Source organism: Misgurnus anguillicaudatus, chromosome 5 (assembly GCF_027580225.2).
Source record: "Misgurnus anguillicaudatus chromosome 5, ASM2758022v2, whole genome shotgun sequence".
NCBI lineage: Eukaryota > Metazoa > Chordata > Actinopteri > Cypriniformes > Cobitidae > Misgurnus > Misgurnus anguillicaudatus.
The window spans coordinates 14,753,737-14,777,653 of NC_073341.2; the positions used below are offsets into that span (position 1 = coordinate 14,753,737).

A 23,917-nucleotide genomic window follows, 5' to 3' on the forward strand; every position below is an offset into this window, starting at 1 on the left:
GCGTCTGTGTGTACAGAATTTTTTTTATTTTAGCGCCTTTTTGCGGTTAAATTGTTTAAAATCACTTAAGTGTTAACATTTGCAAGCCTTTGAAACACGTGCAAATGATCAACATTCACCCTATTTAAATTTGCATATTAATCCGCAAATCGCATGCAAGCCGAACTGTGGGTCGTGATCTGTTTCAATATTTTTCCTATTTAAAACTTGACTCTTCTGTAATTACATTGTGTACTAAGACCGACGGAAATTAAAAGTTGCTATTTTATTTGCAGATATGGTTAGACCTATACTCTCATTCTGGCGCAACAATCAGTGACTTTGCTGGTGCAACATGGCTGCAGCAGGCGTAGTGATAATACGCACTGCCCGAAAATAGTCCCCTGCCATTGAAGGTAACCAAGGGGACTATTTTCGGGCAGTGTGTAATATCACTACGCCTGCTGCAGCCATGTTACATCAGCAGTCACTGATTATTATGCCAGTTTGAGAGTATATTTTCTCGGTAAGAATCAAATCTTTAACTCAGGGGAGCTGAAACATTAGCATATTTTCAAAAAAAGTGGAATGTCCCTTTAACACAAGCTTTTTATTCTGCTATAACACTATAAACAATAATATATGTAATTTTATATGCAAACTATAATTCTATCTATCTGGTTCGTGTTGGTCCAATTTAATTCAGAGCACTTGTTTGGTTTGGTGTTTTCATTTTCATTGTAAGCCTTTAAAAAGTAATTATTCTAGATGCAATTTGGTAATATTTACGGCTTAAATTCTCTTATGTATTTTTTAAATATTTAAAATCATTCCGCAGAATTATCCAAAAAATTTCCACAGGAAAAGCAAAAAAAGTCTGCAGAAGCCGGAGCCACATCTTCCCTCTCTTGCGCACAGTTGCCGTCGGTCTCATTCTCAGCTTCCTCCCTATTACGAGGTGTTAGACTGTAAAAAATGCGCTACACATGGCATTTTTAAAAAACCGGATGGTTTATTTATAGTGGATATTTCATGTCATGTTTGAATGCATATTTGAATATCGAATAAAAAGTGACAGCCCTACTTCTTATTAAACTGTTTGTACACCTACAAAGTTCAACTTGGGGTTAAGTGCCTTGCTCAAGGGCACAACGGTGGTGACCAGGATTCAAACTCACAAATTCTAGGCTAGCATACTAGCCAGGTTCCTTAACTGCTGTGCTACCACCACCCCTTTCGGCTTAGTGCCTGCTTTCGAACCACACCCGTGGAGGTATCTGCCAACAAATGGACAATCATTCATGGGGCTGCAGTTAGTGCATTCAAGAATTTTCAATGTATGTGTTCAAATTCACATTCTGTGTAAAAAATAGTTTTGATGAGAGGTGGTGGAGGAGGGTGGTGTTTGGCACTATGACCCTATCTCGCCTGCAAATTAAATTGGTGCAAAACTGGCCGCCATGCTTGCACTAAGTGTGGCCTTACTTGCCTATTCACGTACTTTGTCACTTAATTTTACTGACTTGCACTAGAAGAAACTGCAATAAAGTTTTTTTATCTTTGTGATAAGTTTATCCACCAGTGTTTTGTCTGCTTAATACCTAAAACTTTTTCTTGAAAATGTACTTTCTCAGATGCAGTTATGTCAAAGTACAAACGAAGGTAAATCTCTCAGTTTTTAAAAATAACCATGTACGTGTAAACAGAGCCTCAGATTATTTGTACATGTAGAATGTAGCATTCCATATACAGTTTGCTTTTAGAACATGAGGAGAGGGGGACGAGATGGTGTGGCAGGATGTGACTCTTCTGTCTCACCCTATGGGGTAACTGTCTTGGGGGGTAGATGGGAATTCTTTGAGAGGTTTCAGATGATAATTCGACAGGAATTAGGAAGCAGTTCCCTGTGGATTCAGCCATTTGCTGCTGTCTTTAGAAATACCTTTTGTCAGGGTTTACAGGGCTTACATTCACTTAGCAAATGTTAATATTTGATCCAACAATGGGATAAAACAACACAGCATTTTGGGTTGAAACCTAATTTAATATGGGTTAGAATACAATCCAATAGGTTGGGTTCGTCCCTTTTTAACAAAATTCTAAAAATGAAAAAACAGCATTTTTTTAGAGCATACATTCACATTTTACATATGAACATATAAACTTAAATGAAGTCAGCATGCAGGTTTATGTTTAGCAAACTACGTAACAAGAGTAAACTCACCCTCAATCATCTTAAGTACTAATTCCCAGCAGTTAATAGTTTCCTCCTCAGCCATCCTCCTGTGGGACGTTGCTTTACTCCAGTCTATCTGAAACAGGCTCCTGAAGGTGCTTCTTGATATCGGTTCATGCATGTTGGTAAAGATGAGCAAGAAGTCAGCCCAGTAAGATTTAACCAAATCCCAAAACCGTCCATAAGCATTCAGTCCCTTTGTAAACTGATGAATCATTTTAGAGGTTCTGTGGAAATCAACAAAGAAACACATTTAGGGAGTCTTCACAAAACTCTTTTATGGTGTTTTTGTTATTAGTCATATGAAGAAAAACTTTATTAGCTTTGCATGTAAAGTGTTACCAAAACAACAAATGGCACAACCTAGGTGAATAAATAATGTATGCATGAACGTGCTCACATATTTAGGCCCACCTAAGATATATGTAATGCCGAACAGCGTAGGAGTAAATTTTTGGTAGATCTCGAATGGAAATATCAGGTCTGTAAATTCCAGGAACGCCACACTCGCAAATCCAGTCTCCCTCTTCTCTCTGCAGCCTATGGAGGTCTGCTGTCGTTTTACATGACAAAATCTAAAAAAGAAAAGATTAAACGTTAGATTAAATGTAAGAAAGCTCATTTGGACAGAACAAATGATAGATAGATACCTTTTGTAATTTCCTCTGAATGTCAGCATCTGGTATCAGGCACCAGTCGAAGTTTTCCAGTGGACACTCTTGGATACACATCAGCTGGTAGAGACAGGGATCAAGCGCCTTGAATCCTGGTCCACCATGAGCCACAGACCATGCAATGAGCTTCCCAGCTAACTCGTACTTGTGCTGCTCCAGGGCCATCTGGTCATAGGTGAAGAACAATTGTCCAGGTTTGCCCTCGAAGATACCCAGAGAGCTTTGCACCTCCATCATCAGGAGTCTGGAGAAGTGAGAAGATGTGTCAAATGAAAAATCACAACAGTCTGTGTTTTATCTGCATCTTTTGGTTGAATGTGAATCCGTCTTTTATTTTAAATGTTATTAAGGATCATGGCTGTGTCCGAAATAGCACCCTATACCCTTAATTAGTGCACTAAGAGAACATAAACAATGACAATGCTATCTCATGGCAATTCATACGTATTTTATGAGGTGGCTAATTCGTATTAATTTATACTACCACATTCTGACATTTTTGTATGATTTGCCTTCGCCCCTGTGACGTTGGGGTTAGGGGTAGGGTTTCGTAGTTCTTTATTATTGTATGTTTTTGCACAATTAACTTTGCCCACTCGTAAAATATGTACGATTTCTCGTGAGATCAGGCTGGATGAAACTATACTGTCTTCATCGGTCTGCTCTGATAACAAAAGCTCAAAGTGGCATCATGTAGCATCTTTGTTTTTAAGAGTGTGGCATACCTAAAAAACTCCCTCCGTGGACCTCCGCAGTCGAGTGCCTCCTCACCAACAAATGTCACCAGAGGGGTTTTGGTCCAGGAGAAATTGCTGTTGGAGATGGCCTCCTTAGCACTTTGCAGTACCTTGTTTCGATGAACCAATATTGAAACTTGCTCTTTGGAGGTAAGATGGCTTTGTTGAAATTCTCTGAGCAAAGATCCAACATCCACATCCTCCTGTTATAGAGATAGAAACACTGTCTTATATTGCTTGGCCAAGGTTATACACTAAGCAAAGCAATAAGAACTTGCACAGTTACTTTCTTAAAAATAGAGGTACATTTCACAAGACTTTAAGATGTAAAGTAAATCATTGGTGTCCCCAGAGTACGTATGTGAAGTTCTAAGAAATAGATTTTTTATTATAGCATGTTGAAATTGCCACTTGTGACCTACAATGACTTATTTTTTTAACATTCTTGCAGAGAAACCAAAACTAAGTTACTGGGTTGATCCTTTACACATTTTCTAAAAGCACTGGGACAAAATTATAGCACCTAAACGTGAAAAAAGTCAGACTTTCATGATATGTCTCCTTTAAAAGGTTCCCAGCAATGCCATAGAAGAACCATTTTTGGTTCCTTGAATAACCATTCAGTCAGTTATTTAAAGAACCATTTCTTTCTTACCTTTTCATAATATGAATAATTTTTTTAACAACAAAGAAATTTTAGGTGAAACAGAAAGTTTCTTTAGATGTTAAAGTCCCTATGAACCAGAAGTCGCAATCGATGTTACTTCCGTGTTATGACTTTTTTCGAGTGAAACAGACTATCCACACAAGGAAAATAAGGGACGTGGCTTGTGTTTCACACTGCATTTATTTGATGTATAAAAGTAGGCGTTTCATTCAGAAATGGAACTCGCAGCTGACTGACAGTTGGAGGGGGCGGAGTTAATGGATGGTCCCGCTCAAGTCGTCTAGCTGACATCAGAGAATGATCGACACAAGAGGGCAGAAGTACGTTTTGAGATTTTGATTAAAGTTTATGGGAGCACATGAATAAAAAAAAATAACATGGGTAAAGATTTGTCAGTTTTAATTTAAAGGTTCTTGGCATCGTAACCCCCCCCTTTTTTTAAAGGATTAGTCCATTTTCTTTAAAAAAATCCAAATAATTTACTCACCACCATGTCATCCAAAATGTTGATGTCTTTCTTTGTTCAGTCGAGAAGAAATTATGATGTTTTTTGAGGAAAACATTCCTGGATTTTTCTCATTTTAATGGACTTTAATGGACCACAACAAGTAACAGTTTTAATGCAGTTTAAAATTGCAGTTTCAAAGGACTCTAAATGATCCCAAACTAGGCATGAGGGTCTTATCTAGCGAAATGATTGTCATTTTGACGCTGGCGCGTCACTTGACCGAAGATTGACGAGAAGTTGAAGTTTAAAAGTGCATATTTTTTCAAAAAAATGACAATCATTTTGCTAGATAAGACCCTTATGCCTCATTTTGGATCATTTAGAGTCTGTTGAAACTGCAATTTTAAACTGCATTAAAACTGTTACGTGTTGGGGTCCATTAAAGTCCATTAAAATGAGAAAAATCCTGGAATGTTTTCCTCAAAAAACATAATTTCTTCTCGACTGAACAAAGAAAGACATCAACATTTTGGATGACTTGGTGGTGAGTAAATTATCTGGATTTTTATTAAGAAAATTGATAAATCCTTTAAGAATAATGTTTTGTGATTTTAATAATATGTTGAAAGATCTTTACCATTGAAGAGTTTGGGCTTGCATCAGAAAAACTGCTGTCGGTTGAAGTCAGTCGATGTCTGCGTTGAAAACGAAGATGCGGAGCAGTGTCTGATGATGATGAATTTCTATTGAGGATTGATGATAATGTGTGTGTGATCATCTGTGAAACAATAGTCATCAAGTTAAATTCATTGGTCACTTTATTTTATATATTTAATGTAAGTGTCAACTGGCAGGCTGAGTTGCAAGACGTGACTTCAAATAAAAATTGACACAGAGAATTAAAACATTCAAGGGAATTCCAACTCTACCTCATTTGAAACAATGTCATTATCAGGTATTATATAAAGCACGTTCTCCCCCAGCTGTTTCTTCAGTTTCTTCACAGTATTGGCATGTATTCGCCAAAGTCTCCCGTATTTGTCAGCCTTGGCGGCACTGAAACCGATCGAATCCAGATGGATGGATGGATAGCTGGAGCAAATGAAGTGATTCAGCTCTCTCCAGGTCCGGTTTAGATCAACCCCTGTGTCTGATTCATGAACCGGTATTCCTAGAAAGTGTCACATACAGGATATGAATTGTCAGATCCTAAATACCAGAATGTTGACTGTTGTATTGTGTTTTAAGATGATAATGTACCTAAGCCTGCTCTTGTGAGTTCGGTTCGTTCTGTAGGGCTCGGGACGGTTTTCTGACCGGCGTACTGTAAGAGAAAGAGACTCGGTTTCCAACAAGATGATGTCCTGTGTATTGCTGTTTCTGTATAAGGGGAATAATAAAATGTTTGATAAATGGTTTATTTAGTAAAGTATAATCGAATGTCATATTAAACCACCATTCTTACCGTTGTTGTGGTGGTTAATTCCTGAGAAACTGAGATCGGTATCGTCTTGGTCTTTCTTTGAAACTTGATTCTCACCAATCCAATTGATGTCAGATACATTGTCTAACTTAGTACAATCTGGGCACGATGTCCTCCTGCCTCTTCTTGAGCCTACACACAGTACAATACACAAGTTTTTACAAACTGAAGTGATGCGTAAGGCCCAAGCTTAAGTCTCACATGCATACTTACCCAAAAGGCGCACGGTGCTTGTGCTCCCATACAGGTCGATGAAAGCCCAAAGTGGTTTATTCAGATTAAGTCCCTTTGCTTTAACGTAAAATCTCTCTCCAGTCATGCCTTGGACGAGAACGAGGCTTGCGTGGTTGATCCAGAACTGAATCTCTGCACTGCGCCCACATAAACCCTCAGGCACAGGCAGCACACAATAGCCGGGCGTATCCCTAAGCTCTGGTATGGAAGAAGGTGGCATACTGTGCGTATTTGGACAGATGTTGGTGAATCCTACACGGAGAGCACCGTCCCAACTCGAGGAGCACTGTTCGATTCGTACATACATCTTTTCGTCGAGTTTAACGGGGCGGCTCAGAAAAGCCAAACCGTTCATAAAGGACGAGGCGTCTCTGGATGCAAGTCTCCTTTCTTGGCTAAGGGTCACGCATTGGCCTGTCATTTCCATGTGGAAGGTCATTGGACCCAGACATCGGCTGCCGCACATGCGATGGTCGTCTGTTGCCAAACAGACATTATTAAACATTATTCAATTCTCCAACTGCAATTCAAGTGAGTTTCTGTAATGTTTGTATACAACGTAGGTCTATTTGTGAGCCAACTATTTTAATCATAGTAAGGGTTAATTATGCACAGCTCTGTCATAAGCAATATATACATCAAAAATACATTTTATTTTTTTACAGTGTGTATGTAACATGTATTTACTATAGTAATAACAGTAAATGATGCATTACTTGCAAATAAGCCTAAACCAAGACCCAACCCTGTAGTAAGTACAAGTTGTTAGTCATTAATAGTTAGCACTTAAATTAATAATTGCACAGTAACAAGGACAACATGAATTAAAACAAAGCTTTATACCATTGTACTTACTCATCGTTGCGTACTCTTTGCTTCATAAAAATGGTTGTGAGGCTATTGAGAAACCTTGTAAGTGAAATAAGTACAAACAACGCAGAGACTTCAGATTCTACTGCATGAATTTTAGGTCGTCCTGATTCTTATAAAACACAACAGCCTGTTTAACAAGTTTCACTTGCTGTATGAGGTAAAGAAAGGTGAAATGGGACGGGCTAATAGACAGGTGGAGCCCAGAAAAATTTACTGACGTTTTGTGCTTTCCATGAAGGGAATTACATATGATTAGATGTTTTCCAAACCGGAGACATAGCATGCTGTATTTCAGTGCAATGTCATTGGGTCTTTTTGAGTTTCTAAGAAATCTACCTCTTATTGAGAGGCAAATCCTATTTTACCCCTAATGAAAAGGAAAATATAAAGTTATGTTTTGGATAACGTTAAGATTTTTTAGCATTGGATTGTTAAAAGAACTAGATGTTGCAGTCCCTAATGTTCGCACCAATTATATTTCATGCGTTCTTGAAGGAAGGCTGCTATAAGGCTCTATCAGCAGGACACATCATCAGTTGTGTACCGCAGCATCATAGAGTACGCATTGCAACATTATTTTAATGACCATTAAGCAAATCCAATTATACCACCATGGTCTGTTTAAATACTCGATTCTGATTGGCTGGAAGGTGTGCACTGTTTAATGCCCAGGTAGTTCCAGTCAGTTTAATTACAGTTAGAAATAATCTGCTACTATAAACATTGGTAACCATAGTAACACAGTTACACTTGCAGAGAGAGCGAGCGAGAGACAAGTCCGTCTCTTTTTAAAGTGCGCAGGTTTTATTTCAGCACTACTTTATTTAAAGCGGATGGAGTGCGAGCCTTAACTTAAGAAAATGACCGTAATTTTTACCCGTCTGTTAAAAAATGTACACTGTTGACATTCATTACAGCTTTAACTTGGCAAATAACCAAGGTATAAGCGGGATAATCCACGGCTAGCCATGCATTAAAGGGCTACGCGTCGGGTGGTTCTTCGCCTCTACGTCGTGCATTAAAACCCTTTAATGCATGGCTAGCCGTGGATTATCCCTTACCTATTTATATCCCTGTTATATCACTGTTATAAAACATCTGTCAAATCCAGACAAAAGTCTCATAATCTAAGAACGAGCATCAAAGTTTGATTTCAGTCATTGATTTCACATTGATTCAATATTTTTATCATGATTTTCACATATGTTTTTTTTACATTATAACAGTAAACTCCAATGTAATTAACTCTTATCCCACCATTGATGAGTTATCTCAAGATATCTCATCAATTAAGAGAAAATATTTCCCTGCCAATGACGTTTTCCTGACGAGTTTTTACGGTAATCTGTAATTCTGCTATTATCCACTAGATTTACTTTTACCCAATTTTTAAAAAAAACTGAAGCAAAAACTTATTTTACAAATTTTAAACTCTGTGTATGTTTTGATCATCACTCTGTATTTGATCTCTAACAAAATTCCTTTACAAAAATGCAGTTATTTCAGCTTTTTTTTTTAAGAAACCTACCCATTTACGAGGTTATAAAAAGAGAACAAATGAAGACAGGATGAAACGTTTTTTTTTTCCTTTTTGTTTTTTTGTTTATTGTTTGTTTGAAAGCAGAGGGTCTTTTCTTTCATTTGATTTATTTGTATGTTTATATATTTTTAGAAGAAAAATTTCCTGGAAGGCATTTTGTGAAACTTTTGTAAAAATCACAAAAAAGGCTGGCGGGGAATGGGTTACATATATTAAGTAGTTTAAACTTAATTTAATGATGAAAATTCTACACACTTAAATATTTGGAGTTCCTGTTACATTTTCTTTGATTAACTTGAACCATTTGCTGGTTAAGAGAGCACAACTTAAAATGTCACTGTACTTATATTTCTCTTTCTTGTTGTTAACAAAATAAGTTTTAAGCACTCAAAAGTGTATTGTGCTTCTTGTCCAATTTAGATAAGTTACTCAAGTTATTCAACACATTTAAAAAATATTTTTGTATATTAACTTGATTCATTTAAGTTGGGACTACATTATTGATTTTTGTTGTGTATAAGCAGCAGTTTAAACTGGGCGGAGCATTTCCAATTCCTAACATGCTTTGCTGTATTAGGAGAGTACTTTTTTAAATTAAGTGTTATGTATTTTTCCGCAAAGATCGATTTTTAGGGGTAGTTTCCCGGACAGGGCTTATCATAGTCTCAGACTAAAATGCATGTTTAAAAACTACTTAAATGTCCTAATATAATTAAGGCCTAGTCCTGGACTAATCCAAACTGTGTCCAAAAAACTGCCCCACAGTGTTTAATCTTCATCTGTGTTGAAGATTTAAATGACTTTATAATGTTTTTGTGTGTTATACCATTTTGCAGAAGAGTGGTGTTTGTGTTTAGGCTGTGGAAGGTGTATTGCTTCTCTTAAAGAGCACCTATTTCATTGCTAGTATAATACAATGGGTTTGCGTGGTTCATGGTTAAAAAAACACATTATTTTCCACATACCGTACCTTTTGTAGCTCCAGATATCTTGCCTTTCTCGAACACTTTGATTTTGTACAAAACTCACCAATTTGAAAGGCTCTGTGTCCCTGATTGGCAGCTAATCTATACGTTGTGATTGGCCTGAATACCTCTGACGTCATCCGGAAATGTGCCGCTCCTTACCATTTTTGAAAGATTCGATTGCTAACAGGAGTTAACTTATACGCTGCAAATCCAAAGCGAGAGGAATTATGATAATGTCAGTCTTGTCTATATCACCAATCCCAGGATGTAAACTGTTGCCTACAATTCGTGTGTTTGTTGTAGTCCAAGAAAAGAAATTTAAGTTGAAAACGATAACTCGCGTCATTGTTTACTTTGGATTTTGTACCTTTGGCATATGGTTAACATGTACTAATACACACACTTACACACCAAAGGAAATGTAAAAACGTGAATCGGACCATATTTGCTCTTTAATAAGCAATATGCCAGTATAGAAACACCAGTTTCTTCTATTTTGCTTATTTTGTTTTGAGTTGTATAAACTAAAAGTTTTAAAAGCTGCTTGGCTTTTGTGTGAAAGAAAAAACAAGAAAGAGTGAGTTTAGTCAACAAGGAACTGCATTTTTGTGTACTTGGTTGAAAAATTCACATACTTACTGTACTCTGGTTTAATTGTGATTTAATAAGCGTAAGTTTGTCCAATTTTTTTTAAGTAAGCCCAAGGCATTTTCTTAATTTAAAAACTTTTATTTCTCAAAATAACTCTTAAAAATGTAATGTACTCAAATATTTACTTTTACAAATAAAAGTTGGTATAGAGTTTGCCTATACTTAATTTTTTTAAGGCCACTATTTCCATTTTTTTAGGTAAAGTCACTTAATCACTTTTTATGGTGTAGAAAGCAATACATCACAAAAAGACTAACGCTGTTTTTTCCCAGAATGAGTCACATTTTATGTGTCTTTCTTATGCGTTTGTGTGAAATATGAGTCAAGCGTGCTCCAGAGTTTTGAAAAATTCCTGCAGGCGGACTGACATCTACATTAGTTTGTTAATCTTTAGTGACAAGACTAAAAAACTGTTGTTAAGCTTTGAAATATTCAATCATTTATTTATCGAGAAGTCTTATTTACATCTCAAAATGTTTTTTTTATGATTTCAGCTCTTTGTAAGTACATGTGCATATTATTCTATCACTATTGTGTGTCTAAACAACACAGTGCACATCAAAGTGTCATCTCTTTACAAGAAACCATACATTTAGCTGGAAAGTACCTTCATTCTTCTTGACAGCATAATGAAACTGAAAATCCAATGTATACCATAAAAACAAAACATGCATGTGACTCTTTCTGTGAAATCCATTCATATAATCTAATGAAGAGAATCAAAGTTTGATCACTGATTTCATTATGATTTCACTCATTGACATGTTCTTACTAGATATCAAGGTTATATTTTCACAGAATGTTCTTTACATTTTATGTAAAAAAAAAAAACAATAAATCACAAAAAATACTTGAGAATGTTTTTAGGGTCACAAATAGGCATTGCCTATAAAAATATTTTTAAAACATATACAATTGAATAACCTTTCACATATTGAGTGATGATATGTTTGAATGTGTTAAGAATTTGTTTGTCACTTAGCCAACGAATTGTCTGTTACTGTAAGTCACATGCTTAACAAACACAAGAATGTTGTTTATCATCATGCGATGTACACCTGATAAAATCTTTCTGTGCATCACATCAAAGAAGAGTACAGCTATTAAAGAAAGTGAAGGTTATAGTTTGTTGAAATACAGGTACAACAAGGTATGTGGTAAATACTGCCATTTAAAGAAGAGTAAAAACAAAACACAACACCTTGAAAGAAGCGAAACGAATCTGATGCTGAGATTACAGCATTTCGAAAAAATCTTGTAAACTAGCATCAGAAGTCAGGTATTTGGAAAAACCAAAGGTGGGGTTTTACAAGTTACTAAACCATATGTTAAACTGCTTCTGCACAGACATGGATGTGTCATAACGAAAGCTAAAATTGACAGCCTGACATCGAGTGATCTCAAAGAACTAAATGAAGATTCCCTGAAATGTTCCCTGAAATACACTCACATATATTTGTTATATGTTGGGTATGTTAGTATTAAGTAATAAACATTAAAATAATAAAAGTAAAAGAAATATGAAGAAAAATTAAGACATTTTGGTCTTTGGGTAAAAAAATCTGCTGAATTTATAGTCTTTGGAATTTCTTTTATCCAAATCTGAACTTGTGATTTATCATTTGTGTGTTGCATTGCCAACAATAGGAATGATGAAATATGAAGCAACTGAGAGTGAGTAAACAATCTGAAAGCTACAACAGGAGACAGGAGATGAGTCACGGCACATGACTTCAAGTACATAGTACTTTCCCTTTAGGAAGGAAAACATAACAGGATTAAACAGAAAGTATAGATATTGTTTTTCTAATGTTTCTTCAAATCTATCTTATCTGTGTTTCAGAGAAGATTTCAATGAATGTCTTAAACAGTGCTCAGATTTGCCAAGATCCCCAGGTCTACAAAAGGCAAATACACAGGGTTCTGACTCTTACAAGGCCAAATTGCCTAAACTAGTTTGTTCATTATTACTACAGGACAGGTAGTGGGTGTCAACAGCCCATTTATGTTTATTGCTTCTAAGGAAATTTAATAGAAACAGATGGAAAACATATCTGAGAATTTATTTATTATTGCAAACAACCAATAACAAGTTTTGCAACTTCTGTTTCCTGTGTAATGCCAGATTGCAGGTATGATACAAGATAAGAGTCATTGGACAAGAACATTGTCATAAAGTTCAATAATTTCTTATGAGGAATCAAAACAATTCGAAGATGTGACGGGACAGAGGAATAAACTCAGTTTCAGGTGGACAATAATTAACAATGGCCTGTTGACAATGTGGATAGCATATCATGAATTTTAAGTACATATTTTTATAGTCATCTCAGCATTTAGTCAACATGCTTTCAATGATTCGCACTAATGTTTTTCATGAATGTTAATGTTTCGTTCCACTGTCACAGATGCACTGTTTTTTTTTTAACTTAGCTATTTAAGAAAAGCTTGAAAAATCTAGAAACTTTAATCACCTCTGAATTTCAAAGGTAGTAACGTAAAAGCTAAACACAATTACCGGTACCTTTAAATAGAAATTCTAAGGTATTAAGTGTATTGTGTAATTCCAGTTAAACTTTAATCACACTTTATTAATAACCCAGATAACAGTCAATGTCATTTTTTCAAACACAATTATTGTTAATGTTTCCTCAGAATCATCCATGATGGTGATTAATGTCGGCTTTTTTCATTGTACTTGCTGTACTACGGTTGGACTGTCATCTGTCGCCCCCTACAGACAATATCATGTAATGCAGTCCAAATAACAAGAAAGGACATTTGTGTAACTTCCATATCATTTATTTAGTTTACTTGCATAATAAAATGATATAAAGACTTTCTTATGTGGAACAGTACACGATATTTTCTGAAGAAAGAACATTTTATTAGGACTGGGGATGTTAAAAATGTTTAATAATTAAAGACAATACAGAATTACAAATAAAACCCTTTTTGTGGAGGAAAGAATATGAATTTTTTTTTTACAGTTTTTTACAGTTTTTCACCAGACAGTCAGTCAAAAGTCAGAGTGTTAGTTTAACCTTTGCTTACTAAATTTAAACAACATGATCAAAGCTTGGGCATCACATTGTCCTTATGTCAAATACTTTTCAAAGCAAAGATATTTAAAGGTCCAAAGATGGTAAATATATTGTGTCTAAATTCTAGAATCATAAGTCACAAAATTATTTATTATTAGAAAACATTTACCAAACTGGGAAATGGACAGAGTAACTCTATACCAGTGTTTCTCAAACTTTTTCAGCCCAAGGACCACTTTATCTTCCAATTTTTTTCTGAGGACCACCTAACAGAATCCCACTATAACACGCCCCCAAAAAAAAAAAAAATAGGAAGGATACGCTACATTTAAGTTTAATATGCACTAATAACAAATTTTTTAAACACAAATGCAATGCTATGTTCAGAAAAAAAAGTTCATGTGAAATGAGTGCAGCCTAATATGAAAAATCTACTTAAATAAGTGACGATTGTATAAACATCTAGTTTAGGTCATCTTTTGGCAGACCACTGAGAGGGTTTGGCGGACCACACTTTAAGAATTACTGCTCTATACTGTAGCAAAAGTATGATAACACTTAAGATCTACTTTATTAACTTTAGTTAAGGCATTAGCCTTAAATAAACAATGTATTTTATTGCACTCATTCATATGTTAATGTTACTTAATACAAATGCAACTGCTTAGTGCGCATTTATGTTAGTTTATTGTGCATTAACTGCAGATAGGCCTACACTAAAAAATAAAGGTGCTGCCATAAAGGAACCTTTGGCTGGATAGTTCAATAAAAAAAAAGGTTAACATCTTTCTGATTCACAAAAGCTTTTTAGATTATAAAAGGGATGAAAGAAATGATTCTTTAAAGGTGCAGTGTGTAATTTTTAGAAGGATCTCTTGACAGAAATGCTAAATAATATACAAAACTATATTATCAGGGGTGTATAAAGACCTTTTTATAATGAACCATTATGTTTTTATTACCTTAGAATGAGATGTTTTTATCTACATACACAGAGGGTCCCCTTACGTGGAAGTCGCCATTTTGTGCCGCCATGTTTCTACAGAAGCCCTTAATGGACAAACTTTTTACGAAGTTGTCTCCGTTGATGACATGTTTTTCCGATGGTGGCTACCATAATTTCTCTATGCGTTTCAAAAGCAAGGGGTGAGCAGTGGACTGAGCCGTTGGTTGTAATTCACAACATCACCACTAGATGCCGCTAAAATTTACACACTGCATTTTTAAAGAAGCTTTTAGTGAATGGTTCATTTAGGAACCTAAATGGTTCTTCTACGACATTGCGGTGAAGAACCTTTTAAGCACCATTATTTTTAGGATTTCTCTATTGCAAACATTTATGAAAAAGTCTACATACATTTATGAAAAAGTGGCCTTACAAAGCTTTCAAAAGCTGACTGTGGCTTTTCTTTTCTAATTTACATTCAAGGTCTGTGCATATTGCATTTTGATGATGTGCATATATTTTAAGTATTTATATTTTAACATTTATTTAAATTTAATCATATATTTATTTTTAGGCATATATTTATTTAAAAGATTTCCAGCTGGGTTAAAATATCAGAATTTAAAAAAAATATCCATCACACATATTTCTCTTTCACAATGCCGCAATACAAATGAAACAAAGCGAAAGGCCGATTCAAATGCACTCCAAATGAGCAAGAAAGATGACCAAAAATCCCATTTCGCTGTGTTACGCTCTCTAGCCGCCCCTCTGCAGCCAAGCCAGTCACCCCATCAAAAATCAACTTATCCTCACCCAGACTTTTTAAAAAACTATTAATCTGTTGTCAGCCAACCAAAGGCTGTCCTCCTGCGAACAGACCAATGAGGGGGTCAGGCACGTTGAGCGCCTAACCAGTCAGGGCAAAGCATTTTAATTCTGCCCATCAGAATTATCAAAAAAGTGCCACACCAGTGTAAGGTGCATCATATTTATGACCTGCAAACAGAGAGCCAGTCGCGGGACATTTATTTGTAAGAGCAAGGGGGACACTGGAATAAAGTTGACCTGTTGACTTTGGAGTATTATGGAATAGTTGAAGATCTGAGAAGAGGAAATAAAAGACTTCATTGTAACCTGGGGTGATGTGAGGACCACAGCAAGAATTGAAGCACCTGGACATATTCTGGAAGAAAACAATTATACAGTATAAAGGTTACCAGGTTGGTTTCAAACTAGGACTAGTACAGGACTAAACCTTTTGGAGTACTTCATGTCAGAAACTTGCTAAGAAATTACCAGCACCATCATCACTGGAAACAGAAGAGGCGTGCACACATGGAGTCCAATATTTCAGGGTCCTTCCTTTTCAACAACACCTTGAATCAGTTCCCCACAGACATCAAGGCCCAAGTATGCCAGTACTCTATTCCTAACTCTTTCTACAAACTCGGTCACGCCAACATCAACACCCAGCTGGCGGCTGGCACTCCGCATGGCATCAGCGACATCCTGAGTCGATCCATGGTGGGTGGTCCGGGAACCCCAGCTCTGTTATCAGGCTACCCCACCATGGGCAGTTTCGGGACGACCGTGCCCAGTCCAGGGATGTATTATAATCGGGATTACGCCCCGTCAGGACTGGGCAGTTTCCCTAAAGCCAGTGTAGAATGCCCAGGTATGAAAAGTAAAGCGGGCAGCTGCTGGGTGGAAGGAGGGTACGAGTGGAGAGGACCGAGACAGCAGTGTGCCAATAGTAAGGTTTTTCTATATGATTTAAGCTCATAATGTTAAAAAAGAAGCGTGACTTATATACCTAATACAGGTCATTTATGTAAATACTAAAATATAAAAAGGAATATAGAGCAAAAGGCCAAAAGAGTATATAATGCAAATTGAATTTCATTGGTTGTAGGTGATAAAAAAGTTTAAACAAATAGTTCTTTCTTTCCTTCTATTTTCATTCATTTTTTGCATTGTCTTTAGGTCTCAGTGTTAAACAAAAACTGAGTCAGAATATATAGAAAATCACAATACTGTTTTTGCAGATATGCATCACTCAGAAGCTGCAGGAAAAAAGAAGCACACAAGACCAACCTTCAGTGGACACCAAATCTTCGCCCTCGAGAAAACTTTCGAGCAGACCAAGTACCTGGCAGGACCAGAGAGAGCGAGACTTGCATACTCACTGGGAATGACTGAGTCTCAAGTCAAAGTAAGAAAACATGATAATAATAGCTACTGTACAAAATATGCAGCATGAAGTTAAAACAACTTGAGTTTGCAAGTCAATTCAACCTACTATTTTAAGATTTTGATTTAAAAAGTTGACAGAACTTATAAAATAAAGTTGAAATTGTTTAACTTAATTTTTTAAGTTAAAGTAACATAAAAATATATGTTGATTTAAAAAAAAAAATCAGTGTACAGATTTAATATTATAACCTGTCACAGAAAATGAACCATTATTATGGTAAAACTGTGTTTTTGGCATGATTAATGATCATGTGTAAAACATGGTTTTACTTAAAATACCATGGAAAACTTTGGTTATGGTACGAAAACCATGATTAATTTGTGTGGTTATCATAGTTTAATAAAGCAACCATGTTTTTGGGCTTATGGTTAATATTTGTAAGTGCTACATCTATTATATTAGGAATACTGACATTACAGAAAGCTCAATATATTGTATTTCTTAAAAAGTTTGTTTGCATACACTGTAAAACAAAAATCGTTGTTGAACTAAAATGTTTAAGTTTAATCAACTTGAATTTAAAAATAATTTAAAAAAATTTGACTAGTGAGGAGTTGCTATAAATTAAAAAAAAAAATTAGATAACTTCAACCTTCTTTTTTATAATTTATAGCATTTCTTCACTAGTCAAGAAAATTTCAATTTATTGTAAATTCAAGTTGATTAAACTTTTTTTACAGTGTACAAAAATCCTCTATTCAAATAAAGATCTGATTATTTATCTCATTATTTCAATGCACAACAACAATATATACAATGATTAATAAATAAATAAAAAATTATAATAAATTGCAACATTAAAAATTTAACTGTACACTGTAAAATATTTGCTGTAATTATGCAGCTGGTTGCCAGTAACTTACTGTAGAAGATAAAGACTGAAAATGTTTCATGTTCATTTAACTTTGAACAAACTGTTGCCAGTAAATAACATACATGTATAATCTACAGCTGCCAGTAATACCCATTAATACTGTAATGTCTACAGATTTTTTTACAGTGTAGGCTATAATAATTTACATCTATATACACATAGTATATTGATTGTGTTGGAAATGGTGTACGTATTTAGGCTATATACTTTGTGTAACTAATAGAGAACACAGAGGAAAGTCCTGCGTGACCCTCGAGTCCTTTAAATGAGCACTCCCGTTCAGGGCCGTGCACAGACATTTTGAGGGGCAGTGGCCCAAAACAAAAAGGGGGCACAATTGATATGGTTTTAACAATATGATGTGTTATAGATTAGTATCAAATAATATTAAGTGATTATAATCGAAAATAGACTTTATAACAAGATTTAGAGTGTGACAAAACTTCTTAATATTCTATATGATTTACATGCTGAAGCTTTGAATCCATGTTTGCAATTTTGAACAGCTTTTGCAGCCTCCCTTCCAACTCTGACTTTTTTTTAAAAAAAACATTGTTTTTTATTTTTTGTCGACCAGGGCCGTGCACAGACATTTTGAGGGGCAGTGGCCCAAAACAAAAAGGGGGCACAATTGATATGGTTTTAACAATATGATGTGTTATAGATTAGTATCAAATAATATTAAGTGATTATAATCGAAAATAGACTTTATAACAAGATTTAGAGTGTGACAAAACTTCTTAATATTCTATATGATTTACATGCTGAAGCTTTGAATCCATGTTTGCAATTTTGAACAGCTTTTGCAGCCTCCCTTCCAACTCTGACTTTTTTTTAAAAAAACATTGTTTTTTATTTTTTGTCGACAAAGTGTCCCAACAACAGCACATTTGGTGTTATTTATATTAGATCTCATCGGGGACATTACTCATAAGACAATCACTGTAATTCTAAAAATGTTTGCTAAGTTGTTAGCACTTTAAGAAGACAGAGAGCAAATCATCCACAGAAATACAAAAACATACGAACGCCGAGAGAGGTCATCCATATTTTTATTTTTGCTGCTTGTTTTCTCATGATCTCGAGATAACAAAGTAGTTTTCTCGCTATCCAGACATAATAATCCAAATGCCATAATGTAATTCCTTTCCATAATATTTCATTTATTTTGAAGTGGACTGCTGATGCATATGGAGTCTTCGGCGTTAACACGCGTAGCTAATTGTCGATAGACTTCATGAATAAATAAAGTTTGATGTTCGTGAATTTAGGGACCATCTCTAAAGTGCACTGTACACGTTTCTATCTTCAATAGTATTAAACAGTTTATTTGAATAAATATAAAACATCTAAAAAAGTGTGCATTATAGTTGACAACCACGAACACTTTACAGTTGGTTTTGTGACTGTTTGTTGACTTTAAGTAATTCCATTTTAATGCTGTTTAAAGTAGAAACGTATATAGAGTACTTTAAAGACGGTCCCTAAATTCACCGCGCTATCAAATGGTCAATTATTGGCAAATCTGTTTCATCTTGAGCGAATTCCTGATCTAAGTAAAATCTCATTTGTTCATCCATGCTAATTTGCTAAATATGTTTTTGCTGTCTAAAATTTGTGTTATATTGAGTACACGTAAGCTTTATTCACATCACAAGAATACAACTTTTGTTATGTCGAGATCACGAGAAAACAAGCTGCTGTTTTCTCGAGATAACGAGAAAATTAAGTAGTGATCACGAGAACACAAGCAAGCAAAAAGAAATAAAGAACACGACCTCTCTCGGCTTCAAACTACCAAAATACTAATTGAGCAGCTCAACAACTGAGGTAATGTAATGAATCTACCTGTTAATACAACAAACTGTCGTCTTCGCCCTTCAAAGAGTGTACACAGAATGTGAGAGATGCTGCGGAGCGGGCGGGAAATCACGAAGTGGATTACCAGAAACAATGGATCTTTAGACAAGCGGTAACAGAACACTTTGACTGGGGTTGGCGAGAGGGGCACCTCAGCCAATTAGGGCAGAAGGGCAGTTGCTCTAGCCACCGGGCCACCCCCCTGTGCACGGCCCTGTTGTCGACAAAGTGTCCCAACAACAGCACATTTGGTGTTATTTATATTAGATCTCATCGGGGACATTACTCATAAGACAATCACTGTAATTCTAAAAATGTTTGCTAAGTTGTTAGCACTTTAAGAAGACAGAGAGCAAATCATCCACAGAAATACAAAAACATACGAACGCCGAGAGAGGTCATCCATATTTTTATTTTTGCTGCTTGTTTTCTCATGATCTCGAGATAACAAAGTAGTTTTCTCGCTATCCAGACATAATAATCCAAATGCCATAATGTAATTCCTTTCCATAATATTTCATTTATTTTGAAGTGGACTGCTGATGCATATGGAGTCTTCGGCGTTAACACGCGTAGCTAATTGTCGATAGACTTCATGAATAAATAAAGTTTGATGTTCGTGAATTTAGGGACCATCTCTAAAGTGCACTGTACACGTTTCTATCTTCAATAGTATTAAACAGTTTATTTGAATAAATATAAAACATCTAAAAAAGTGTGCATTATAGTTGACAACCACGAACACTTTACAGTTGGTTTTGTGACTGTTTGTTGACTTTAAGTAATTCCATTTTAATGCTGTTTAAAGTAGAAACGTATATAGAGTACTTTAAAGACGGTCCCTAAATTCACCGCGCTATCAAATGGTCAATTATTGGCAAATCTGTTTCATCTTGAGCGAATTCCTGATCTAAGTAAAATCTCATTTGTTCATCCATGCTAATTTGCTAAATATGTTTTTGCTGTCTAAAATTTGTGTTATATTGAGTACACGTAAGCTTTATTCACATCACAAGAATACAACTTTTGTTATGTCGAGATCACGAGAAAACAAGCTGCTGTTTTCTCGAGATAACGAGAAAATTAAGTAGTGATCACGAGAACACAAGCAAGCAAAAAGAAATAAAGAACACGACCTCTCTCGGCTTCAAACTACCAAAATACTAATTGAGCAGCTCAACAACTGAGGTAATGTAATGAATCTACCTGTTAATACAACAAACTGTCGTCTTCGCCCTTCAAAGAGTGTACACAGAATGTGAGAGATGCTGCGGAGCGGGCGGGAAATCACGAAGTGGATTACCAGAAACAATGGATCTTTAGACAAGCGGTAACAGAACACTTTGACTGGGGTTGGCGAGAGGGGCACCTCAGCCAATTAGGGCAGAAGGGCAGTTGCTCTAGCCACCGGGCCACCCCCCTGTGCACGGCCCTGCTCCCGTTATTATTGAAATATTGCGAATTGTTCGGCTTGTAATCCTTTTTTGGATACAAATGTAATGATTTCCAATGTTTGAGGCTTTCTTTGACTTTTTCTTGAAGGACTTTAATAATACACCGCCGTTTTGTTTCTCCAAGGTGTGGTTTCAGAACAGACGCACGAAATGGCGCAAGAAAAGCGCGTCTGAACCGAGCTCCACGCAAGCGTCGCGGAGCGAGAGCGCAGGAGACGCGTCTGAAAATGAGGTGGAGGATGAAGAATACAACAGACCACTGGACCCCGATACTGATGATGAGAAGATCCGACAATTATTGCGCAAACACCGCAGAGCTTTCTCTGTACTGCGCCTGCAGGGACCACATCAGATCTGATAACAATCAAAGACAGACAAACATACAAAAATACACATACACCTGTTCTTGGTAACGCTTTCTATTAAGTCTGAACATGAATGCTATTTATAGGCTAATTTTTTTTACTTTTGGTCTGCACCAATATATATCCACAATATAAATCTAACTTTATTGGTAACACTTTACAATAAGGTTGTATTTGTTTTAATAATCTAAGTTCATGTTAATTTCAGCATTTATAATAGTTACAACTGTTAACATTAGTTAATACACAATTAATTAACATGAGCAACTGGATTAGCTTAGATTAACAAAAAGTAACAAATGCTGAAAAACTTGCTCATTGTTAGTTCATGATAGATAATGCATTTACTAATGTTAACAAAATACAACCTTAGTGTAAAATGTAACCACTTTATTTTTTAGGGTATAAGGTGGTGTAACTAAACAATTATAATGTAGATACTATAACCATGTTTACAAATATTGTACAACATGATACTTTATTTAAAAAGTAGCCTATATAAAGGCTTTATAGAAAGTGTCACCCAGTTGTCTTTAATTTGTTTATGTGTATGTGTTGATCAAAAATATTCAGATGGAAAAACGACAGTATAGTACATAGTTCATATATTTAAATGCTAATAAGATTGAAAAACAATGTAACAGCAAGTACATTTATTTAACAATGTGAGCGGCAATGTCACTGGCTCGGTATAATGTTTTCTTCTGACTATTGTTTGGCCAACTAAGAAATTATATTTAAGTTAGTCCATGTAGCACAAATTGAACAAGCATATGTTTATGCGATCTGTTTAGCAAATGAGGTTAGCTGTTATCTTCATATCATCTTTAATGGCTTACTAATGCAGTCATTTAAGTTCACAAATCACACTGGGAATGTTACAGGACTCAGCATGGGTTGCATTATGTTATGTTAGCCATGTGAAAAAAACTGTAGTATACTATAGTATTTACTATAGTAAACTGTAGTATGTTATGGTAATTACAACAATAGTAAATTGATAAACTTTAGTAAATACAGTAGCATACTGTAATATTAAAGACTGTAGCACAACTGAAATACATTTATTTTGACATCGAGATCCCCTAAAACTCTGATCACAGTTAAATAAATGATCAAAAACAAATACATCTAAGAGGCTGGCATATGATGTTATGTGTATGGTCTGTACATTAAAGTGAACAATAAATGAATGTAATTTCAATGTCAAGTATATCCTGTTAAACATGATCTCTTTTTTAACATTATAAGAACAGATTTTTTAAATCTGATGCAGTTTTAAAGAGATTAACATTGTTACATATTTTTTTTAAGTTTAGGTCTTAATCTAACCTGTTGAAAAATTCATTAGTGAATGCCGTCAAACTGCAAACGAATGTAAAAGCGACTCGAATCATTTGAAAGCAAATCAGCATGCGCTCAATATAAAGTGGCCAATGTCAGTTTGATGAATCTTATTTAACTAATGGCTCCTATGAGACCTCCAGTCTACAGGGACACATTAGTATGATCTAAAGCTTTTTTAATCTAAATGAGACTCCAGATGGTAAGAGGGGTGTGTGATGCAACAACACAAATCAATTAACAAGACTAAACACGTGGCATATATTAATAATGATAGTCACTTTGGATTGATCAGTTAAGGCGTTTCAGTGTTAAACAAAAACAATAATAATCATTGTATGTTCTCAGTGATGCTAATTTTAACATTTGCCTTAAAGGGAGCAATACTCCAACCAAATATCAAAATTACCCCATATGATTTACTGACCCTCAAGCTATCCAAAATACATATGTCCATCAGCTTTCAGACAAACACATTTGGGAGTTATTTTAGTAAATGTCTGATTCAACCACATATTGAAAACAGTATGTTAAAGTTTTATTCACAGCAGTGCTAATTTGCAATATAAGGATTTAGGCTACTGTATGTACATATGGCAAGCTGTTTTAACATTTATTCATTCTCAGGATAGGACATTTTTATATTAAAAAAATTACTAGTTAAAATGATCATTCTTGATTTTATAAATGTTATTTCTGCAAGTAGATCTCATAAAGTTTCATGGTATAGTCACAAAATATTTTGCTAATTTTTCCGTGGCATTGTCACGGATCCCTGAATTTTTCCGTGCCCATACCACGGACTTTCTTTTCCGTGTCCTTGTTACGGATTGGTTGCTCAGCTGCTTTTTCCTATTTTCAAACCATTGTCGCTTCGGTTTAGGGCTAGATCTGGTGTTTTCATTAGGATGTCACTTTAAAGGGACAATAAGTAGGATTTAACCCATCTAGTGGGGAAATTGTATTTTGCATTCAGACGAATAGTGCTCTCTAGCACCTCGCTTTTCCAAATGCGTGTTGCAACTACGGTAGCCGTTATTTAATCACTGATCTCCTTGTCCGTTTCAGCGGGTTCACGTGTTCTGAATGAAAACACATGGTGGAAACGCATTTGGTAGACTAGTGCTTTTTGTCCCTCTCTGCTATTATAGTTTATCAAAACGGCTGACCAACATGGAAGCCTACTTGGACTTACCCGTTCAATGTAAGTAAAGAGAAGAAATTGTAAGCTTACAAAGAAGAATTCAGATCACTGGCAGAGTCATTTGACACCAACGAGGACA

At 35.5% G+C, this 23,917-nt stretch overlaps 2 protein-coding genes across 4 annotated transcripts in view; one reads left to right on the forward strand and one right to left on the reverse strand.

Moving 5' to 3' along the window:
- Positions 1 to 7,480, reverse strand: part of LOC129414286 (uncharacterized) — a 41,099-nt gene extending 33,619 nt beyond the window's left edge. The window contains exons 1-11 of one of the 3 annotated variants that reach the window (XM_073867607.1): positions 7,314 to 7,477; positions 6,438 to 6,935; positions 6,207 to 6,356; positions 6,002 to 6,121; positions 5,671 to 5,912; positions 5,379 to 5,519; positions 3,615 to 3,829; positions 2,866 to 3,133; positions 2,630 to 2,790; positions 2,204 to 2,442; positions 1,636 to 2,078 (exon numbers count right to left, since the gene is read on the reverse strand). In XM_073867607.1, the coding sequence (XP_073723708.1) occupies positions 2,068 to 2,078; positions 2,204 to 2,442; positions 2,630 to 2,790; positions 2,866 to 3,133; positions 3,615 to 3,829; positions 5,379 to 5,519; positions 5,671 to 5,912; positions 6,002 to 6,121; positions 6,207 to 6,356; positions 6,438 to 6,935; positions 7,314 to 7,317 (2,049 nt within the window). In that variant the 5' untranslated portion in view covers positions 7,318 to 7,477 and the 3' untranslated portion in view covers positions 1,636 to 2,067. Of the gene's footprint in view, positions 1 to 1,635; positions 2,079 to 2,203; positions 2,443 to 2,629; positions 2,791 to 2,865; positions 3,134 to 3,614; positions 3,830 to 5,378; positions 5,520 to 5,670; positions 5,913 to 6,001; positions 6,122 to 6,206; positions 6,357 to 6,437; positions 6,936 to 7,313 lie in introns of those variants that run through there. The other 2 variants (XM_073867606.1, XM_055168284.2) reach the window with 2 other exon arrangements.
- A 7,606-nt stretch (positions 7,481 to 15,086) lies between these two features.
- nkx6.3 (NK6 homeobox 3) lies at positions 15,087 to 23,138 on the forward strand. Its single transcript, XM_055169189.2, has 3 exons — positions 15,087 to 16,236; positions 16,529 to 16,695; positions 21,050 to 23,138. Exons 1-3 carry the CDS (start codon positions 15,819 to 15,821, stop codon positions 21,281 to 21,283), a joined length of 819 nt encoding a protein of 272 aa, XP_055025164.2. The 5' UTR covers positions 15,087 to 15,818; the 3' UTR covers positions 21,284 to 23,138.
- The last annotated feature ends 779 nt before the right edge of the window (positions 23,139 to 23,917 follow it).

Bases quoted from the DNA above. Each gene is read 5' to 3' on its own strand.
- nkx6.3 (XM_055169189.2), top strand. From the start codon at position 15,819: ATGGAGTCCAATATTTCAGGGTCCTTCCTTTTCAACAACACCTTGAAT. The intron at 16,237-16,528 runs GTAAGGTTTTTC...CTGTTTTTGCAG, and splicing joins GAGACAGCAGTGTGCCAATA to ATATGCATCACTCAGAAGCT. The intron at 16,696-21,049 runs GTAAGAAAACAT...TGTTTCTCCAAG, and splicing joins TGACTGAGTCTCAAGTCAAA to GTGTGGTTTCAGAACAGACG.